This window comes from Podarcis raffonei, chromosome 6 (assembly GCF_027172205.1).
Source record: "Podarcis raffonei isolate rPodRaf1 chromosome 6, rPodRaf1.pri, whole genome shotgun sequence".
NCBI classification, from domain to species: domain Eukaryota; kingdom Metazoa; phylum Chordata; class Lepidosauria; order Squamata; family Lacertidae; genus Podarcis; species Podarcis raffonei.
In genome coordinates, this window is record NC_070607.1 from 78,633,758 (window position 1) to 78,656,376 (window position 22,619).

At 45.2% G+C, this 22,619-nt stretch overlaps 1 protein-coding gene across 4 annotated transcripts in view; it reads left to right on the forward strand.

The window, feature by feature from the left end:
• Positions 1–14,448, forward strand: part of EYA2 (EYA transcriptional coactivator and phosphatase 2) — a 140,624-nt gene extending 126,176 nt beyond the window's left edge. For all 4 annotated transcript variants that reach the window (XM_053394162.1, XM_053394165.1, XM_053394163.1 and 1 more), the window contains exons 11-16: positions 3,960–4,018; positions 4,838–4,998; positions 8,389–8,503; positions 9,051–9,172; positions 9,701–9,801; positions 13,600–14,448. In XM_053394162.1, the coding sequence (XP_053250137.1) occupies positions 3,960–4,018; positions 4,838–4,998; positions 8,389–8,503; positions 9,051–9,172; positions 9,701–9,801; positions 13,600–13,680 (639 nt within the window). In that variant the 3' untranslated portion in view covers positions 13,681–14,448. The remainder of the gene's footprint in view (positions 1–3,959; positions 4,019–4,837; positions 4,999–8,388; positions 8,504–9,050; positions 9,173–9,700; positions 9,802–13,599) is intronic.
• Positions 14,449–22,619: the final 8,171 nt, after the last annotated feature.

Consider the following 22,619-nt stretch of genomic DNA (forward strand, 5'->3'; position numbering starts at 1 on the left):
AGTAAAATATGGTCTACATTCTTGCCTTGTCCAGCTTTGCTGTGTTTTACCCAGTAACATGATAGTGTCGGTCGGCAACGGACTATGAGGTAGTGTCTCACTAAGTGTCATGGTATTTTATTAAGTCAGAAATGTGATCGCTACTGTTGTCAAACTTTAGCATACAGAACAATTCATTCACAAATGAGAAAAGCAGATTCCCCCCCGACAAATGCCTTTCCCCTGACATAATTGCGCTGCGCAGTGCAACTCAAGTTGAGTGGGCTGCGACAATATTATTCCAGCGTGGCTTTTCACAATCCGCATGCACGGCTGAGAATGTTTTTATCATTTTGGAAAGGCATGCGAGTGTGCCAGCAGAAATGTGCTTTTAATTTTGTTTTCTCGGGCCATGTTTGTAGAGTCAGCCCTCACTTAAAATGCAGGCTGAAAAGTGACTAAGGAAGGAAGGAACTATAGATATTACTATCAGCATGGAATTGGCATATCAGATTCGCCTTCAGCAAAAGTCTGGCTTGTAACGCACACAAGCGAGCGAAAGCAGGATCTGTGTGTCTGCTGTGATGGTCCTTGACTTTTTAAGGAATGTCAAGGAAGCTTAAAGAAACACGCCTGTAAATGTGCATGGGTTGAATCCCATGTTTGTATCGTATAAGGGGCCTGGGGTTGGGACAGGTCTCAATCAGGAACCTCAATAAGGTAGTGTGCTGGGTTTTTTTGCAACCATGGCCAACCTCTGGGTATGAGGGGTACTGCGTAAGCTGCAGTATCCCACCCACCACACACCCCTTCCTCCGCCCCTGGCTTCACCTCACCCATCTTGCCCTGCCCATCTCACTGTCTTCTCTGGACTCTGCCTGTGGCCTTCTTCTGTGCCCTTGCCTTTGGCCCCTCAGATCCTGATCTGTCTTTCCAAAACAGAACAGCGTACAAAGAGCCCTATTGGATCACACCAAAGGCCTATCTAGTGCAGAGTCATGTCTCCCACAGCAGCCAATCAAATGTCTCTGTGAAGTCCACAAGTTGGACATAAGGGAAATAGCCCTCTTGCACTCATGATCCCTAGCACCTGAGATTTAGAAGCGTCTTGCCTCTGATCCTGGAGATGTAGTATATAGCCATAATCTCGTCGCTCACCTATAACTATGCTGGACCATTGGATCCTTTACGTAAGGCCCAACTCTGGCATGGGGGTTGACTAGATGACCGTTGGGTGACCCTTCCAACTCTACAACTCAATGAGCTTCCCTCCTGATGCAAGCAACAGCTTCACAGGGCTATTTCCGTCAAGAAAAGTTAATATTTCTTCACCTGCTCTGCTCCAAATGCTTATCAGTGTTTTTATTTAAAAACTGGTCACCTTAAATGCAGTTAGCATAGTGTGTAGTTTTGCCATCACCCACCCTACTCATTCAAATGTTACTAAGTAAAATGTCTTCCTCCCTTGAAGCTTTTGCAACTCTGTGAAAATACCAAGTCAATGTGATAGTTTTGGGGTGGGGTAAGGGGGGGCAGCGGAAGCAACTTTCTGATTTGCATGTACACTCACTGCAGCATGGTTTTTTTGTTTCTGCCCTGCGAGGGTCACGGAAGGAAGCTTCCTGACTCTTTAGGAATTTGGAATGTCAAACCAAATAAAGAAACCATTAAAATAACATAGTTAAAGTTTTTGAGGTTGAGGCCTCCTCCACTCAGACAATAAAGAACTTGGAAGATAAGGTTTTAGAGTGCATATTTCACAGTGGCTGAACTCCAAGTCCGTTATCTACCAAGATGGGCTTTGGTTGCTTCTCTCCTCCAAAGTTTTTGTATAACTTTATAGGCATGCACAAATAATAAGGTTGATAGCTGTAGTGTTTTCCTGTCAGAATTTCCTCTGTGCTCAGCAAGTAGAAATGATCATCCCCTAAGAGTTCTTGGCAGGCGACTGTCCCTGGTTCCTTAAGATTTTCTGTATTGACAGTTCGAAGGTGCTGAACTCTGCTAATTAGCATGGAATAATCATCATCCTCAAGTTCTGCACTTATAATCACTACCCTGTTTTTCTTCTTCTTCCAGTCATTGATATACAACAGCCAAAGCTATGAATGACATATCAGCACATTTGTTTAGTGGTGTAAAAATTATTGTGGCTGAGCATTCCTCTCTTAGGCAGATTGCTAACTAACAGCTTGGTGATAAGAACATAAGAACCAGCTGGATCCAACCAGTGGCCCATCTAGTCCAGCATCCTGTTCTCATAGTGGTGAACCACATGTCTATAGGAAGCCCAAAGCAGAACCTGAGCGCAACAACACTGATGAATTAGTGGTTCTTTATCAGTAGGTTAGGAGATGGAGTTTGTTTGATTGTTTTGAAGATAATAGCCACCAGAGATTGGGAAATATGGCGCAAAAGCTAATAAGGTGGGATACAGAGTATGCACCTGTTTGCTGTTGGCTGTTCGTGCATGTGCATTACAAGGCCCCAGATCTATCCATATGAACCTACCCAGACCCTGAGATCATCTTCTATCCATATGAAGGTACCTGAACCCTGAGATCATCTTCTGAGGCCCTCCTTCATGTGCCTCCTGCCTGAGAGGTCCGGAGGGTGGCAACTTGAGAACATGCCTTCTCTGCAGTGTTTCCCCATCTGTGGAATTCTCTCCCCTCTGAAGTTTGCCTGGCAAACTTTTGCCTTTAGGTACCAGACAAAAACATTCCTTTTTAACCAGGCCTTTGGTTGATTTGAGACATCCTGTGCCCTTTTAAAATGTGTTTTTTTGGGGGGATGGGGGCTGTTGGGTTGTTGTTTTTATTTTGATTATATATTTTGTGGTCTTATATTCTGATTTTGTTCTGTGAACCGCCCTGAGACCTTTGGGTATAGGGCAGTATATAAATTTAATAAATCATCATCATTATCATCATCATCATCATCTAGTGTGGAGTAGCAGATCAGCTGCCTTGTAGGAGTGCCTGCTGTTTGCTTTCAATTACCGCTCCATAAGACGCACAGACATTTCCCCTTAGATTCTAAGAGGGGGGAAGTGTGTCTTATGGAGCGAAAAATACGGTATATTTTTGTAAGGAAATTGTTGTTTCTATGCGCTGCTCTGGTTCATCAGAAATGGCTTAGTCATTCTGGCCGGAAGCTGTCTGCGGACAAACGCCAGCTCCCTCAGCCTATAGAGCAAGATGAACGCGCAACCCCAGAGTCATCCGCGACTGGACCTAATGGTCAGGGGTACCTTTACTGAAAGCAAATGCTATAAAAATGCCACAGACCTTGGCTGTGTATACATCATACATTTCAACAGTCATTCATGTCAAGAGTCCTGGCAGCTGTGGTTTACCCCTCACAAAGCTATCATTCCTAGATCCCTTAACATACTACAGTTGCTATTGGGGTGGGGTGCTTTAAAATGTATGTTGTGTACATTGCCCTCCTGTGTTTTCTTATACTGAGTAAGCCAAGTCCAGGTAACATTCCCCCTGAAACTTCTCACCATGTTCAGAAGTGAGACACATGCAACAATACCATTATTGGAACAAGATATATATGTTGGTGTTGGTCTCCTTTTCCTTGGAACCTTGTTCTCTCTAAAGAAGGAAGTTTGTAGGTTTAGGCATAGAAACGATTAATGATGCTGTCCTCCTGAAAGACAATGATGTTTCTTTGCATGTTTCAACACTGCCTGGAATGAATAGGAAACAATTTACCCTTAGGCGGGTAACCGAGTTGTATGAGTGACCTTATTGTCTGTGAGAATTGCTGTGTTTAACCGCATATAACTCGTGTTCTGGGAATGTGGTATCTGACTGAAATGTTGCTTGTAATGTGATTATTATAATTGACCAGAAATTGTTGGGGGAATCTTTCCTCAGCATGGTTTTTGTTGCACAAAATCTCTCCACTGTTGTTTTTACAAAGCATTACTCATTTCCTGGCTGATTGTTTTTGGAAATGGTTTTCAGGATTGTGACCAGATACACATAGATGATGTATCATCAGACGACAATGGGCAAGATTTAAGGTAAGGCAACTGTGTTGCAGCATGCAATGTAACTAGTCCCCCAGCTATTTATGGATACTTTGAGAATAGCCAATGGCATATACTGTAGGCTGTTTGATTTAGCCATTTTTTCTTTGAACTGGCCAGTTTTTCTGCTCTATGGGGAGAGTGCAGTTGTCTCATTATTGGATTTTCAAGCAGTTATCTAGTACCAGAAGTTTCAGAGGAGAGTTAAATGCACCTGACACTTGACAAAGGGGTGCATCTCTTATCTTCAAATTAATTTTTCAACAATCAAACTTGTGATCCCAAGTGGGGCCCAAGTTCCCATTGGGCAAAGGGAATTTAGGGAATATTTGTCATTGGGGCCAACCCATTGATGGGGCCACCAATCTGATTTAAATCTGATTTAGGACCATATATGCAGTAGCCTCAGAACTGCAGTACAGTTGTTCCCTGCTTTCACAATCTGCTTATTCAGACACCCTTAATCCTGTGAGGACTTGCAAAGGCCGACTTCCAGGTGGACCGTTCATTGCCTTTATCTTAGGTTTCGTTTCATCAGCATGTTGATAAAAGCATATGGTAACTAGCTGAGAGTTTGAGTCAATAGATGACCCTTTTCAGTGAGCGAATGTACATCAACTGATACCTATACCATAGGCAGAGAGGACAAAATTACAGGGCAAATGGAGAAGGGCACTTTCTTTTCATCGTCCACTGACTCTAGTTTAGCCAGAAGTCTGGAGCATGTCTTCCTCTTGTCTAGTTTATCCGTCCTAATGGGAAGCGTAGGTTATAATTTCACTCCTTCCCCCTCTCCTCCTTCCTTTGCCACAGCACATATAATTTCTCAGCAGATGGCTTTCACAGTTCAACCGCTGGAGCAAATCTTTGTCTGGGCTCAGGAGTTCACGGGGGAGTTGATTGGATGAGGAAATTAGCATTCCGCTACCGGCGGGTGAAAGAACTTTACAACACCTACAAAAACAATGTCGGCGGTAAGTGTCTCCCCAACCCATCAGGGAAGGCTCCTTTGCATCCTTGTTAAGACTCTTGCCTTCCTGTTCTTCAGAGCAGATGCAGAGAACAGCATGCATATTTTGCAATTTAGAGAAGTGGAAGTGCCAAAAAAAAGTGGGGGACGATGACGTTGTTTATTTTCCAGTTCTCCTAACAAATTTGGTGAGAGATCACGGCAACCTTCCCCTGACCTGGTACCTTCCAGATGTTTTGTACAATGGATCCCACCATTGGACATGCTGGCTGAGGCTGATGGGGTTTGTAGTCCAACAGCATTTGAAGGGCAGTAGGTTGAGGGACACGGGTGGCGCTGTGGGTAAAAGCCTCAGCGCCTAGGGCTTGCCGATCGAAAGGTCGGCGGTTCGAATCCCTGCGGCGGGGTGCGCTCCCGTTGCTCGGTCCCAGCGCCTGCCAACCTAGCAGTTCGAAAGCACCCCCGGGTGCAAGTAGATAAATAGGGACCGCTTTCTAGAGGGTAGGTAAACGGCGTTTCCGTGTGCGGCTCTGGCTCACCAGAGCAGCGATGTCACGCTGGCCACGTGACCCAGAAGTGTCTTCGGACAGCGCTGGCCCCCAGCCTCTTGAGTGAGATGGGCGCACAACCCCAGAGTCTGGCAAGACTGGCCCGTACGGGCAGGGGTACCTTTACCTTTACCTTTAGGTTGGGGGCAGCTGGGTTACACAATGGCCTGATCTTATAAGGGTAGTCTTGTCATTGGAGCAAAATACTGGGGTTGTTATTGCTCTTGACCCCACTCCCAGTCCTGCTTTTATTATATGTTGAAGGTGGAGAGATACTATTGCTAGGTCCACTTTGCCTGGTTTAAGTTGGAAAGTGAACCACTTTCGCTGATCTGCAGTTTAAAGGGCCTGAATTCTTGAGATAGCTCAGTTGATAGAGCATGAGACTCTTCATCTCAGGGTCATGGGTTGAAGCCCCACGTTGGGCAAAATATTTCTGCATTGCAGAGGGTTGTGGTCTCTTCCAACGCTACAATTCTATGATCTATGATTCTGTGAGTGTGAGCGCTAGGAAAGACTTCTACTTAAGATCTTAGAGAACTGGTCTTGGGTTTCACACTCATACACAGACATGCACACACAGATGTATTCCCTTCCTCCATCAGCACCAACTTGCTTGGGATCTTCGCGGAGCAGCTCCAGAGGGGAATCTGCTAGTGGGGAATGTTTTCATTATACTGCTTTTAGTCATTGGTGTTTTCCAATTCATACAGAAAAGCAGTTATCTGCCTCAGCAGCAGCAGCCCACTGTCATGGACCCAGGCTAACACTTGAAGTTAGGGAAATCACCTTGTTAATCAGGCTAATATAATACTAAACGTGGTTAATAGAAACTCTCCTGGGGTGCTGGGGCTCCAAAAACTGCCTAACGACTTCAGGTTAGCTCAGTCCGTTAGCGCGTGGTGCTGATAGCACCAAGGTTGCAGGTTCGATAGCTGCATATTCATGCATTTTAGTTATTTGGGCTAGATGTTCTTCAGGGTCCTTCCAACTCTATGATCTGTAGCTAAGGTGCTGAGGCCAGCTTGCCCAGTTAGTCCAGGTTGGGCAGAGGAGTGGGGGAGCTTCACCAGAAAGCCTGCCATTCACCTTCACAATTCCATTACACAACATTGTGGAGCCCCACAGTGCAGCCCCAGCATCGTTCATAGTAGAACCTGCTCAGCATTGCATCTTCACATCCGTCACATAGCTAGAACTAACACCAAAAAGGCAGGAAGGGGTTGGAAAGGAGGGAGGGAGAAATGGCAATTGCTCCTCCAGGTATTTTAAACTTGCATTGTCTGCCATTATTATCCAGAATAATGACCTTGGCACACAGCTTTTCAGGGGGATTGAAGAAATAATAACTGGTTGGGCTTATCTAGCTGTCTGCTTCAGCTCAGACCATTGGCTCCTTTCAGACAGTCACTAATCTGCAGGAAATGGCCTGCACCTTTAATGGTTATTGTTTAAGTTCATGGTGCATGTTCTGCTGAATATGTTTTTAAAGGCACACATAAAACATTTAACAGCTGATAAATGTAAAAAAATAACAATAAAAATCCAAACCCACTCTGGGCCAGTTTTGACTTCATCAACACAACTTTTTCCAAGACTGCTCCAAGGCAGCATAAGCCTCTAACTACACATGGTGCTCAGTTGTAGGAATGTTCTGCCCAAGGTATGTAGGGAAGTGAGTGAGCCAAAGGCTCTTACCTCTTTCCCCAAGGATTATTTTTCTTACCAAAATTCCAGTGTTGCTTGACCTCCTGCAGGAGAAAACATGGCGCCCAGCACCTGCATCTTTCGCCCTGCAAGCGTCAAGCAGCTTGGACAGGGCGAGTGCGATAAGGAAAATAGCTCATAGGGAAAGAGAAAAGCCCCTCGCTGTGACCCTCTGATTCAGAATGCAGTATCCCACGACCGTAAAGGAAGTGTGCATGTGCAGAGAGGGGTAGGAGAAGAGAACTCAGGGGAAACATGCACACAATTTGAGCATCACAGGTCAAATGAGACATGACACTAATTGCACGAATGCAATGAACGTGTCTAGTTTTTAAATCTTTAAATTGCAGGTACAAGCGGGGGGGGGGGTCATTATCAGGACTGTAATTTGTGGGTAGATTTCCCATGCTGCAATTTCACATGAAATCCCTGCCCCACCAAAGCTGTCGGAAGGGAAAAGGCCATTTGATGAAGCCCCAGCAAGGTGCTATTTAAATTTAAAAAACCAAAGCACTTAAATTGGATGCTCCCATTTAAGGTAGCCCACTGAGGGAGTCTTGCCTGAGGACACCCCAGAGAAACTGAAGCCAGCTCTGTGCAGTCGGAAGAACAGGAGGGCTGTTCAGGACTGGATGAGGCTGTAGCGCATCCTTGGCCAAACGGCTGCACTCCAACTCCCCATCAGCCCTAGCCAGCACAGCTACTGAAAGAAGAACTTGGGGGGCACCCGGTTGGCAAAGGTTGCTGCAGTCAGTCAAAGGAGAAACCGTGTGAGACTGCAGCATTGAGACTTGGGGTCTGCTGGGGGTGGGATGGGATGTGGGGAGGAAAGCTCTACCACAAGTGGCTTAGCATGGAAAACCAACCAGCGATGTGCTGCTTCATTTCGTTACAAGCACCTTTCTGCAATACGGTTTTGCTCCCAGCTCTTTGGCACATGGTGATTATCAACTGCGCGGGGGGGGGGGCTGTAGGCGGCTGGTGGATGGATGGCCCTGCCTTTTGGGCATCAGGTTGTACTAGTTGGATTTCTGGCTCATTCCAACTCAATGATTCTATGGCTTTGCAAAAGCCATGTGCAAGCTATTCCGCGCCTTCCCCTTGGAACCAGCTACAAACGCTGCTTTCTCTATCCACAGGTTTAATAGGAGCTCCTAAGAGGGAAACCTGGCTGCAGTTAAGAGCAGAACTGGAAGCGCTGACTGATCTCTGGCTAACACATGCTTTGAAAGCTCTGGATTTGATACATTCCCGGTAAGAACGGCTTAAGGAGTCGTCTCCAGGCTGCAAGAAGTTTTACTTTCCTCTTGTGTTCTCCAAACAAACCGAGGCACGTTTATTTATAGGACACCTTTGGCCAAATTTGTGGGGGGCCACATCTGGACATGTGATGGGGAACTAGATCTAAAACCAGAACAATCCTGGCTCCCAGATATAATAGTTTTGTGCAGAAAGCAGGAAAGCAATAAAGGGAGTCAGCTGCCCAAGGGGGGCGCAGTGTAAATGCTATTGGAGTTTTACACCATTTATATCCCCAGTGTGTGATTACTTGTGACGTACTCCTCTTTCAGGCTAGTTTTGAGTTATAATAAATTATGGAGGGAGAAAAACGTTTTAAGAGTCTAGCCACTGCTGACTGTGTTAATCACTGATTTCAAGGGACTCGTTGCTGGCAAACCTTATATCCTGCTTCCAGTTTAGCCTAATAGAGCAGAAAAGCAAAGATCTCGGGGGGGGGGGGAGGGTGGAAAGGGAGGGGTCCCCATTGACTTTAATTCTGTCGCTGCTTTCTGTCTTGCAGGCCTAACTGTGTAAATGTTTTGGTGACTACAACCCAGCTCATACCAGCCCTTGCAAAAGTCCTGCTTTATGGACTAGGCACTGTCTTCCCAATTGAAAATATTTATAGTGCAACAAAGACAGGTAAGAACAATTGGTTGCATCCAGGGTTGACCTGTTGATTTAATGGGCCTGTTGCTCATGTCCACTAATATTAGTGGGTCTGCTGTGAGTATGAATAGTGTTGGATATAAACCCCATGAGTAGAATTTAGTATGGTGCTGAGAGTGGGGGTCTGGTTGTCTGGGCAGTCCATGACCTCCATACACACTGTCCAGGCTTGTGGGGCCACTTCGGTGCTGCTAACACAGTGGCTTGACTTTACCCCTGGAGGTTCTCAAAGGCAGGGGCTGGCCAGGCAGGGCTAGTTTCTGCACACAATCCTCTCTCTCCTCCATCCAGACCAGCATAAAGTGTGCCCGCCGAGCAAAAGCCCTTGAGTGTGGCCCAGGGAGAGTTTCAAGGACCAGAGAGACAGGCCAGGGGAGCCTGAAGTTCCCCACCCCTGGGCTAGATGAATGCACCCCTAAACCCACATACAAAGAACAAATGACTCTCAGTTCCTTTATCACCTTTGCCCAGAAAAAATAATGACTCCTTTTTGTTATGCAGGGAAAGAGAGCTGTTTCGAAAGGATAATGCAGAGGTTTGGACGGAAAGCTGTGTACATCGTAATAGGAGATGGTGTTGAAGAGGAACAGGGGGCAAAAAAGGTACGGTTTTCAGGTTCGCAACCCCACTTTTAAAAGAATAGCTCAGAAAGCATTCTCACCTTTTACCTGAATCATGGACAGAAATTAGCTCATTATTTTTTCCCTGGCCTGAAAGTTCATAAAGCACTGTGAGCAATTTCCTACTGTAAATCCTCTCTCCACCCCTCTCAGCCGTTGAAGAATTTCCAACAGTTTCCCACTTGCTACAGAAACTGCTCTTGATTAACAACTGTTAGTTAGGTACATAAATAAGGAGTAAGAGCGAGTCAGTGAGTGCGTCGAGATCTGCTGTTCTTCATTTCTACTGTGTGTGGGGTGGAGCACACAAAGTTGCTTTGCTAGTGCGTCCATTGATCTATGGCAGGGAGTCCCTGGGATTTCAGACAGGGTCTTTCACAGCCCAACTTGAAGATGCCGAGAACTGAACTTGGCACCTTCTGCTGCGTGGAAGGTATCTGTTCTTACCACAGACCTATGGCCCCCCATCTCTTTCTCCCAGTGCTGTTTTCCAAATGAAAATCCATCCACCCACACACTGCAGAAAGCTACTCTTTGCCTCATTAGGCTGTACGCCTCTCTTTTCCCCTGTGTGCATGCACTTCTTCTGTTGGGCTGATTTAAGCTGAGCAGCTGCCCAGCAAATGTGTCGGTTCTCCAGGAGTTAAAAAGTTAACGCCAGAAATGCATTAGGAAGAAAGTGAAGAAGTCATAATAATAGCGCGAAGCTTCAGACAGGGCTCCCGCGAACTTCAAAGGTAACAGGGTCAGTGCACAGAGGTGCATCAAAGGCCACCGGCTCCCTGACAGTGGGGTTAAGCAATACCTTTTACAAACTGTGCCGCAAGAAGAGGGGGCCCCCTTTGCTGGTGTCTCCTGCTTTAAGCCTCTTCCCCCTTAATGGGCGCACATTCTTTGCCCGGAGCTGTCAGGGCCTCTGATTGATGATGATCATTAGCAAGGGTGACTACACACCTGAGCTCTATAAACCCATGGGGAGGGCAGTCCTGATGATATCTCTCGGCCTGAGTGGGTCATTTCTCTTCACCTGTCGGGGCGAGTGATGAATGGATGGGAGCTGAGCAGCAGGCGTGGCTGCGCTGCCAACATCTCATCTCTTCAGAGAAAGAAAAACAGATCATTTAAATGGAAGCAGAGCCATGTGGGGAAAGCAGAGGAGGAATGAATGAGGTGGAAGTAGTGGCATTTTCTTCTTCAAGGGCAGGCGGCTGACTTCGGATTTGTTTTTACATTACTTTCTTTTAAAAAATAAATAAATACATTTTTATTAATTTTAACACATCATTTCCAGCAGTCATTTAACATAACTTCTTATCTTATACATTATTTTAGACTTCCGTCAACTACCTCTGAAGATTTTACATTCTTTATCACTTAATCTGCATTTCTTAATTTCTCTATTATTTATCCTTAACTGATATTCTCTTCATAATCTTCCTGGCAATATTTCGCAGAATCCTCCTTATAAAACTTCTTGCAATCCTACTAGCGTAATCTGTTTGTTACAATTGCTTTTCAGATAATTCAAATATTTACTTTCAGATAATTCAAATATTTACTCCAGTCCTCCAGTCCCGCAGGTTTTGAATCCTTCCTGTCAATTTGTCTAGTTCTGCATACCATATTTTTTGGTCTATAAGACACACTTTTTCCTCTCCAAAAACTAAGGGGAAATGTGTGTGCGTCTTATGGAGCGAATGCAGGCTCCATGGCTTCAGCGAAAGGAACCCAAAGCCTTTGAAGCGCAGTGGGAGTGCTCCCGCTGTGCTCCGGAGGCTTCGGGTTCCTTTCGCTGAAGCCTGGAGAGCAAGAGGGGTCAGTGGCTATCCCTGAAGCCTGGCGCTGCACAGAGAGGGAGAGCTGCGCAGCGCCCCTTCAGCAAAGCGGAAGGAGAAATGGAAGGGGCTCCGTTTCTCCTGCCACTTCGCTGAAGGGGCGCTGAGCAGGGGGGGGGATTTTTTGTTCTTGTTCTCCCCCTCTAAAACAAGGTGCGTCCTATGATCGGGTGCGTCCTATAGAGTGAAAAATACGGTAGTCCATTAATTTCATTTGCCACTCTTCTTTCATTGGTAAGTCTTCTTGTTTCCATTTTTGTGCCAATAATATGTTTTTACATTACTTTAATCACGCACGTATTCCGCCAGTCCTCCCAAGTTTGATCACCATATGTGGAATCAGCATTCCGTTTTATCCTCCCAGAATAAAGGTAGGCTAGGCTAGGGGAGAATAATTTGTCCATCCAGAGAGCTGAGCAAGGATTTCAGCACACCTCTCCCCAGTCCCAAATCCAAATTTCGGATGGTTCATGAAACCACCCGATTTCTCAGTTGTAACACCTTTACTGCGTGTCTTGAGTATGGGAAGAAAACGGTGATAAATCAGTTATAATTGCGTGTATGAGGTTGGATTTACATCTGGCAGACCTGGTTTCCAATCTGAGCACAGCCACTGTACTCTTCAGATAATTCCTAGATATTTCTAAGGCAGTGATTATTCATTTGTTGGTGAAATGGGGGAAATAGCAGATTACTTGAAATGGGTGGTTGATAATAATTACTCAGCAGCAGATTGAGTTGCATTTTAACAGTGGGAGAGAGTAAATCTCTGCATAATGGAGATATGAATAGCACTCACACCTTTTGCATATATATTTCATATAGTCCACTCAGATTTTAAAATAAGACCCACAATAATACCACAATGAGATTTTTGCCTTGAAGTCTGAAATACCAAAATGAAAGTTGGTATGCACATTCAGTGCATTATTCTACATCAAAGGACTCAAGCTTGGCTCCTGCACCGTTTTTTTAAGGTGGGGTGAAAAGATGTCAAATGCACTGCAGACAGATCTGAACAAAAGCCATCTGTTAGGACCTGAGGGACCAGGGCACAAATCCCCACTCAGCCATAAACCTCACTGGGTGACCTTGACTAATCACAGTCTCTCAGCCTAACCTACCTCACAGGGTTGTTGTGAGAGTAAAATGGAGAGAGGGAAGAACCAAGGGCCTTCTGGCAGTTTCCTCCCTGCAAGAAGTAAAGTTACAGGGAACCAGGCACAGGGCCTTCTTGGCAGTGGCACCCTCCCTGTGGAACACCCTCCCATCAGATGTCAAGGAGATAAAGAACTACACAACTTTTAGAAGACATCTGAAGGCAGCCCTGTATTTTTAATGTTTGATGTATTCTTATGCGTTTATATGTGTTGGAAGCCGCCCAGAGTGGCTGGGGAAACCCAGCTAAATGGGTGGGGTATAAATCATGGGCATAGTAAAACAATAGAAAAACGTAACTGACCAGTCACATTGTTTCTGCCTCCCCCCAAATTCCTGCCCCTCCTAACAAATTCCTGCCCCCCTCCCAACAAAAATCCTGGCTATGCCCATGGTGGTAGTAGTAGCAGTAGCAGTAGTAGTAGTAATAATAATAATAATAATGGTGGCTTGAGCTCCTTGGATGAAAGGTGGAATATAAATGTTATAAATGAGATGTAAACTATAGAGCAAGCCAGTTGTATATCAGGGATGAGGAAAATGTGGCCCCTTAGATGTTGTGGACTACAACTCCCATCATCCTTAGGTATCAGCCCTGCTGGCTGAGGCTGATGAGTAACGGTTGTCTCTCTTTTGATCACTGCCCCACCCGCATACAATGATTATCCATGTCTTTTTTAGATTCTGTATAAATGAAACTGGTCACATTACTCAATTACCACTGTTTGGGTGGTGATTCAGGGAACGTCTTATGACCCTTTTCCTCTTTTAAAACATCTCCTCCTAGCACAACATGCCTTTCTGGAGGATCTCCTGCCACGCCGATCTTGAGGCTCTGCGACACGCACTGGAGCTGGAATACTTGTAGCAGACCCAGAAGTCTCCACGGTGGGCTTCGCCATCACTCCCGAAGACACAGATCTATTTTCCTGGCATTTTCTCTTGGGGTGGAGCTCTTTTGTATGAAAGTCTTTTAAAGAGAATCTGCACCAGGAGCACAGCGTAACCAAGTTCCTCTTTTCTTTCTTTTTTTGGATGGAGAAGAAACCTTTAAATGACCTTAATAACTGGATGCTTAAAACTGAAGTGGGACATTTGCCATGTAAATTACTTCCAGGCATGCAGGAAGATCAGTCCTGGTTTAATTCATTAGGGTTTTTTCCCCCCTTCTTCTTTCTTGCTTTTAATAAATGGGAATAGGGTGGGAAGATGTGACATGGAGTTTCTAGGCATATTTGCTGGACAGTTTTATCAATTCAGAGGAGTTTCTGAGGTGGGGAGGGGAAAGATTGAAATAGATGATTTTTTTGGTATTTTTTTAATTTATGAACTAATCCTATTACTCTGATATTAAGCTCAGTACCTGTGTTTGTATCTGCTGAGTTGGATGGACTTGGCCCATTCTAATTTAATAGCTCTCTTCTCCAAGGTTAACTGTGGGGAACAATCATTATCATGTCCATTTGAAATGAGCACATGTGGGACTCTTGGTGTAAAAACTATAGCTAGTTTTTGGAAACTGTGGCATGTGGGCTGCACCCATGTCTCTGTAGGCTGCCATCTTGTTTTCGCATGGTCAGGAGAAAGAGTTACCTTGTGATGAGTGAATGGCAATAAAACTATGTTTACAATTTTAGGGCTAACGTGATTGCTTACTGACGTAGATTGAGCTCGTTGCCTCGCTTCCTGCTTATCTGGATCTTGTAAAGCAGGGGCGTTGGTCCTGTGGCACTCCAGCTCCCATCAGTCCCAGCCAGCACGGCCCATGGTGAGGGGAGTTGTAGTACAGCAACATCCAGAGGGCTACAGGTTCTCTATCCCTGCTGCAAAGTTTTGCTTCATAGTCCCCTGCTGACGGCTGCGTAAACGCCAACACAAAGCCAGGAGGCATTAAGGTCCATATCCAGAGATGGCTCCTGTGCATTCATGGATTTTGCGGAGATGATTAAATTTGAGAGACCTCTTGCATTTTCACCACTCGCACCATGTCATGGGGTAGCAGGGGTGGTAGTGGCTGGTGGCATTGCTGTGACTTACCAAGTGGGAAAGGGGGAAGGTTGGCGCAGTGCAGTTACGTACCAAACACTCCTCCTTGTGTGTTTGCACCTTGCCACCCCCCACCCCACCCCACTTTGCCCCAGTGAGCTACAGAGATGCTGGTGAGCGGGAGGTCAGGTGAGCACTACTGCCTCACCCTGCAAACCACTACCACCTAGGGGAAAGAAAAGGGGAAAGACAGGGCAACGTATCAGGGCAACGCTGACTTGATGTTTATTGGGGTTTTGCAACAAGGAGGATGGTTTTTATGGTAACGAGGCTTTGCAATAGTTAGCCCTAAAACTTATCCCTCGAGGGAGCCTTGAAATATCGGGAAGAGGTAGGCTCCCATGCACCTCCGTGGATGTCCTAGCCTTTGGAGTCTAGAGGGAGAAGACAAGAATGGGACAAAGCATGCTTTTCTGGCTCTAGTGTTGGCTGCTGAATTATTCTTAAAAACAGACATACATTTGGCCGCAAGGCCAGGACAGGAAACCAAAAGGAAGGAAAAGGAAGACAACTTTGAGGCTTCCAAGAGAGGAACAAATTGAATTAAAGACAGGAAGTCTCGCGGGATGCAGGGCCAGCTGAAAGCCAGAGCCTTGATAGACAGCAAAACTGAATCTTTTAGCACTTGTCAATCAAGAAAGCATTGCTTTTGCCTGGAATCTTGAGGTTGCTGTATTAGTCTGCCACATTCTCTCTAATAGCACATCCTGTTTTGTGGGAATTACGAAAATACTTCATGACACTATGCTGAAGGGACATACTGAGGGAGATTTGGCAGCTTCTGTCAGAGTCACCCTGGTTAGCGTGTCTGATAATTTATTTTAGCATTTATCCAGTGTTGTCCTGCTGCGGGCCATCATGGGATAATTCCCTGTGGTGCTCTGAACAGATTAATTGCTGTGCACAAACTGAACAACCACCTAGATGCACTGGAGACCGAAGACTTTGCTAGAGCCAGAGCCATAATGCACACCCAGGTGCAAAGCCACACTACACGGCCAAAGAGACATGGGAAGTGGCCAAATACGTGGCTGGGGAGGGGGCAGTGAACTAAGCATGGGGCTGTTTTATTGATGGACAAAGAAGCTTCTCTCAGCCTTGCTACCTTTCTGTGTTGCAACTAGTAAACATCTGTGCTAGGGGTGGGCAACTCTTTCCACTGAGATTCATAGTCCCTTGGTGGTAATCAGTTGATGGCATCTCAGAGTTGGCTGAGGCTGGAGTCAAAAGGACCTTAGTTAAAAGTGGGTGAGGCCAGAGGTGGGCAGGGCCATCCTTTTCCCTTTTTCTCTTTCTGCTTCTCTCCCTCACTCTGCATCTTTCTTGCCCCCCTTCCTCCTAACCCCCTTCCCCCAACACATACATAAAGCCCTAGAATAACAGGGTGCTCACTTCTGATCTACACCGATAAAGCCAGTGCTTTGCTATTGAACGTATACTCACCACTCAGCCCAGCAATGAGGAAAAGGCCACCTGTAAGAAGGCCACTCTTAGAAGAAGAACCTAGAACAAGCTGTGCTGGATCAGGCCATTGGCCCATCAAGCCCAGCATCCTTTCCTCATGATGGCCAACCAGATGCCTGTGTCTTCAGAGACAGAGACAAGTCTCTGACAGTAGCAACAGAGCATAGCCATTGTGGCTGGTCATCATGGATAGCCTTGTCCTCCATGAATTTATGTAACCTTAAAAAGCCATCCAAGCTGGTGGGAGCCATCTGGGAGCTGTATGAAGAAGTGCTTTCTTTTGTCTATCCTGAACTGCCCAACATTCAATTTCGTTGAATGCCCACAAATTTTAGCATTAATGAGACATGGAAAAAACCCTTTCTCTATCCACTTTCTCCATGCCTGGAATGAGCTACTGTAGTGGATAGCTAAAACCTATTGCACGCCATCTTTTACATCTGAGTGTGGTTTAAATTTTAAAAAGGGTGAGATCCACAGTAACAGTGCAATTTGGGTTAAGAGTTGCACAGCATCTTTCAGAAGTATTAAGATACCTATTGGATTTGGCTGTTGAGCTACACTGTCAACAGAGCTCCTATGGTACCCATTTCCTCCTTCAGATGGACCAAGCAGTGGCTCCCACAATGCTCAGGTAGCATATCAGGACAGTATCTGGAAAATAATCCATTCTCAGATGCGGTGAACATGGTCAGCTTCCAGCAACAAACTAGACTAGCCAGTCAGGTCAGGAACTCTTTTTGCAGCAGTGGTTTGTTATCCCCTTCAGAGAACTACTATGGAGTTTGGACAAGCACAACCATGGATAGTTTATTTTTTGTTACCAGGTTAAAAAAGCAATAGTCCAAACATCTTAACGTCCTCAATTATGGCTCTAATGAAGCCATGGGAGCACACACATGGTGTGCATGGATTCAATTATTTTAGCCCACACCCCTCCCAAGTCCTAGGTGGGGGAATATATGGAGATCACTGTTGGCACTGCTATTGTGGGATTTTTGCTAGTCAGTCCCTGCTCTGTTTACATAGGATTTGCACTCTTCCTGGATCTTAGCCAGGCCAGTCTTGGCTCCTGGAATGGAAATCAAAATATTATTTTGTGTAGGAGATCATCATCAGGATCCCCTCAGAGAGTTGAATGGAAGTCTCTCTGGTGGCAGGTGTACAGCAGAGCTGAAACAAATATGCTGTTTGATTCACATTTGAAGCCATTTAGGCTGGACCAATTATATCCCATTATTTAGATTTTAGATTACTTTGGCCTAACTGTATGGGAGTTTGCAGTCATTGTTTTCGTTTTAGGAAGGGGTAAAAATGAGTTTGTTTACACAGCCTGTATCTGTTGTGAAATCCACTGAAGGAAAGTTTGCAGCAAATATCCACTTTTGTTTTCATCAGTATGCAGCAGCTGTTGTCATCACAAATCCTTTGTCACAAAGAAAGAAAATACCTTTCCAAGGAGCTTCACAGAGCCCTGTCATCTCAGACTCCAAATACTATTCCAGGATCAACGTATTTCCGAATCCATGAACCTGCATGGGAGAAATCCTAAGAAGCTAGTTTAGGTGTGTGTGGGTGTTTATCATAGCTATAATTCACTTGTTACATGATGGGGGCGGCAGAAAGATTGTAAATGTTTATTTGTTGCAGGATTGTTGCTGCATCCACATCAGCCATTTGCCAAAGGGGAAAAAAGGAAAGCTGTAATTATCATTATAAAAAGGATTATTATTTTTTTGAGAAAATGTGGCTTGACATACTGAGAGAGAGGCTGTTTCCAAGGGAAAGATATGTTAAGCTGTTTCACTTTTTGGTCTAATGAAGCATTCTGCATCACTGCTGCTAGCCCCTTCCCTACTTACTATAGGACTCTTCCACATGTATTCCCCTCTGTGATTGTGCTTCAGGGCAAAAACAACATGTATCTAGTATTACAGCTAATACATACTGAAGTATTGGGTACATGGGTGTGTTCTAAAACTCATAAAATATGTTTTAAACCAAGTTATTACATCAGGAGCGGTGGTACTCACTCATTCAGAGTAAACCTACTGAAATCAACGGACCTAACTTAAGTCATGTTTGTTGATTTCAGTAGGTCTACTCTTGAGTATAAATACCACCCAAGAGATGTACTTAAACCTCCTGTTTAAATGAGGTTTAAATGAAAATGCTCAACTTTGGCTGGATTGTACTACCGCTGATTTTCAAGAAGGAAAAGCAGTGCCACTTACCTCTTGGAGGGCAGGATACAATCAGCAGCCCCACTCCCAGCTATAACATTTTTGCTATCATATCCCCCCACCCCATTCAGAGGCCCGTTTCAGATACTTATTTGAATATAAATAAAATGCCATTACAAAAGCACAATTCAGCTTGCTTGCTTTTTTAAAAAGTACTGTTTTGAATATAAAAGGTTATAAGGATTTTGAAATGTAATGATTCATAAATGATGCTGACAATAAGATCATAAAACAAAGAGAAAGCAATAGGCAAACAACATATGGTTGTTAATCTGACCATTAAGATGCCAAGTTCTTTTAATGCATGGAAGGGAAGAGGCAGGAAGCTATCTTATACCAAATCAGACCAGTGGCCCAGGATCTAGCTCAGTATTGTGCACAATGATTAGCAGTGGCTTCCCAGGATTTCAGGCAGGGAACATTCCCAGACCTGCCTGAAGATGCCAGAGATTGAACCTGGACCTCCTGCATGCAGTGCAGATGCACTGTTGCCAAGCTATGCTTTAGCCGTCCACTTGAAGTCATTTCCTGGAATGTGTCTGCTGTCGTATGCTGACAGCTTCTACGAGCCACAGCTGAGAGCTGAGAGTTCTTGGTAGGGACCAAAGGTGGATGGACTACCCCATGGCATGACTGCCACCAGAGGTACTGTTGTTGTTCAGTTGTGTCCGACTCTTCGTGACCCCGTGGACCAGAGCACACCAGGCACTCCTGTCTTCCACTGCCTCCTGCAGTTTGGTCAAACTCATGCTGGTAGCTTCAAGAACACTGTCCAACCATCTCGTCCTCTGTCGTCCCCTTCTCCTTCTGCCCTCCGTCTTTCCCAACATCAGGGTCTCTTCCAGGGAGTCTTCTCTTCTCATGAGGTGGCCAAAGTATTGGAGCCTCAGCTTCACGATCTGTCCTTCCAGTGAGCACTCAGGGCTGATTTCCTTCAGAATGGTGAGCTTTGATCTTCTTGCAGTCCATGGGACTCTCAAGAGTCTCCTCCAGCACCATAATTCAAAAGCATCAATTCTTCGGCGATCAGGCTTCTTTAGGGTCCAGCTCTCACTTCCATACATCACTACTGGGAAAACCATAGCCTTAACTATACCTAACACCCCATATTATCCCTCTGCAACATATTCGATTCTGCGATGCCAAGCACATCCCCACTGCCATTGCATGTTATTCGCTGCCACTAGCAGGTGTGGGAAACATGCAACTTAATGCCATGCACTGTACTGAATGCCATGCTGCAGAGGGCAAAAGGGAAGCTCAACATGAGGCTGCCATTCTCAGCAGTAGCCCTGCGCTCCCAATGTGGCTCTGCCCCATTGTAGGGCTCTTCTACATGGCCAAAGCAAGCAAGCAAGACGGTAAAGCCTTGCTACAAGACTCTTGCAGATTTTTTACCCACCAGCAGTTTTATTCATCTACTCACAAGAGGGAGATTAGCCTGGCCTCACAAGAAATATCATCTGTGCCACTTCTAAACAAGAAAACCCAAGGGACCATGCATATGCCAGCCCTGGATGAGAGAAAACGTACAGCATACAAATGATCAAAATAACTGGTAACATTCAACTGTCAGTAAGAAGCCCTGTTGGATCAGGTTGAAGATCTATCTAGACCAGCATCCTGTTCCCATGGCAGCCAACGAGATGCTTTTGGGAAGCCTGCAATCAGGCCCTGCGTGTAACCGCATTCTCCCTAGTTGTGTTTCGCAGCACAGGTATTCAGAGGCATTCTGCCTCCAACAGTGCAGGCTGAACACTGCCATCATGACAAAGAGTCACGGATATAGCCTTATACCCTTTAAGGCCGTCCAAATTGGCAGCCAAAACCATCTGCAGCAGTGAATCCCAGAGTTTAATTATGTGGCACTTGTAGAGGCATTTTCTTTGGTCTGTTTCAAATCTTCCAACATGGGTTAACCGCATGAGGCTTCAGTATTAGATGAGGAAAACCCCTCTCTGGACATTTTCTCGACACCATGCATAATTTCATACACCTCTATTTAGTGGCTGGGCTTCCAAAAGGGCTACAGAAGTGCTGCTGCAAAAAAGGTCATGGTGTTTGAGAAAAAGTCATTTTTAACTAGTAACAAAAATAAAATAAAAAAATGACATAGGCATTAGGAAGGTAAGGGGAAGACTTTATAACAAGTAGTAGCCTAAAGCTCAGAAACTGTCAAAATCACTGTTATCTGGGCTGGGAGCTGAAACTCACACAATCCCATTGATAAATATTGTGGTCAGAGGATAGCCCTATTGTGTGGTTTCACTGAGAAAAGACATATAGGTTTCTTCTTCTATCACAATCTTACAAATAAACCCGTATCCCATAGACACTCTTTTTTCTACTATCAGCCATTTTATTTTGTGTGTGTAGTTTCTAGACACAGGCACACGATGGCAGCAAACCCTCAGTAACAGCTTGCCATGGGACAAAGAAAAAACAATTTTCCTGCTTGCAAGATAGAAACAATAGAATTTTTTTCTAAACTGGATTGATAATGCCCTGGTGCCATGGGAATGGTTATTCCAACTGTCACCATACTATTGCCTCTCTCTATGGAAAGCACAAATGTAGTTTCATGCAAGTTGTTCAGCATAATTTAAGCAAAAATGGAAAAAGCAAGCCTAGTTAAGCACACCAACTGTAGGGAAGGAATAAGAGTAAAAAAAAATACAGGCTGCTTTTGCAAGCTGAAGCAGTAAGGAAAGAAAATGGGCCTTTGGTCTTGCTGGTGCGCTAAAGTGTTGTTTGGAAAAGGGGTATCTGTCACTCCCTCACAATGATCCCCCTCCCCCGTGACAGACAAGCAAGCAAACACTAAACTCAGCTACTGGTAATATTACAAATCTATAAAGGAAAGCCCAGCTTGCAGTCCTTAATGATCAATTCTGTCTTAGGCACTTTTATGTAGAAGTAAGTGGCGCTGTGGTCTAAACCACAGAGCCTAGGACTTGCCGATCAGAAGGTTGGCGGTTCGAATCCCCGCAACAGGGTGAGCTCCCATTGCTCAGTCCCTGCTCTTGCCAACCTAGCAGTTCGAAAGCATGTCAAAGTGCAAGTAGATAAATAGGTAACTCTCCGGCGGGAAGGTAAATGGCGTTTCCGGTTTGCCAGAAGCGGCTTAGTCATGCTGGCCACATGACCCGGAAGCTGTACGCCGGCTCCCTCGGCCAGTAAAGCGAGATGAGCACCGCAACCCCAGAGTCGGCCATGACTGGACCTAATGGTCAGGGGTCCCTTTACCCTTTAAGCTTCACTGAGTGCCAAGGGACTTCCTCCCCAGTAATCATATCTAGAGTGAACAAGAGGTTACCGAAGAAACAGGCATGTTCTTGGGACTGCCCTGCCATATCCACCCTTTAAAAAGTCCCTTAAATCAAGTTCCTAACTTCAGTCTTGTTCTTACAAGCTACTTTTCCAAAACTTGCTTTAGCAGTTTTCGTTCTTGTTTGTTGTTTTAAAAAAGTGGCAGTAGCTTACAAGGGCTGACTTCTTTTATTCTGAAGCAGTGAACAGCGCCCATTAAGTCCACTCATTTCAGTGGGTCTACTCTTGAGTATGACATAAGTGGGATGCAACCCTGTGGTCCTAATGGTGGGCTCTGCTTCCTGCCCACCACCAAAGCAGCTGTTTTGGGTGACAAGTTTAATGAGACCATAGATCCCACATCTCTTATCATGTCTACTTTTGCCCACAAGCTGCCTGCTTCTTGGTGTTAAATGTCAGATGAAGTGACGCAGTAGTGGCCTGCTTGTGATCAGGATCATCATGATTATTTGAGAGAAGTGTCAATACGTTATTAGTCAGAACACAGTGTGCTTTGAATAGACTGGCAAGCAGCAATGGTTTTTAAAGAGCCTGTGTCTCTTGAAACTGATCAAGTCCAAACTGTGCATAATATGTAAACTTGTCCATTTTCCTGCATGAGTGATAGTCTACATTTTGAAAGGACACTGGACTTTGGTGAACAACTTTCCCCAAAGACTAGAGGTTCACTCTCAAGTGATTGTTCTTCTCTGTCTTGGGGCCTCACAGTACAATGGTCTACAGA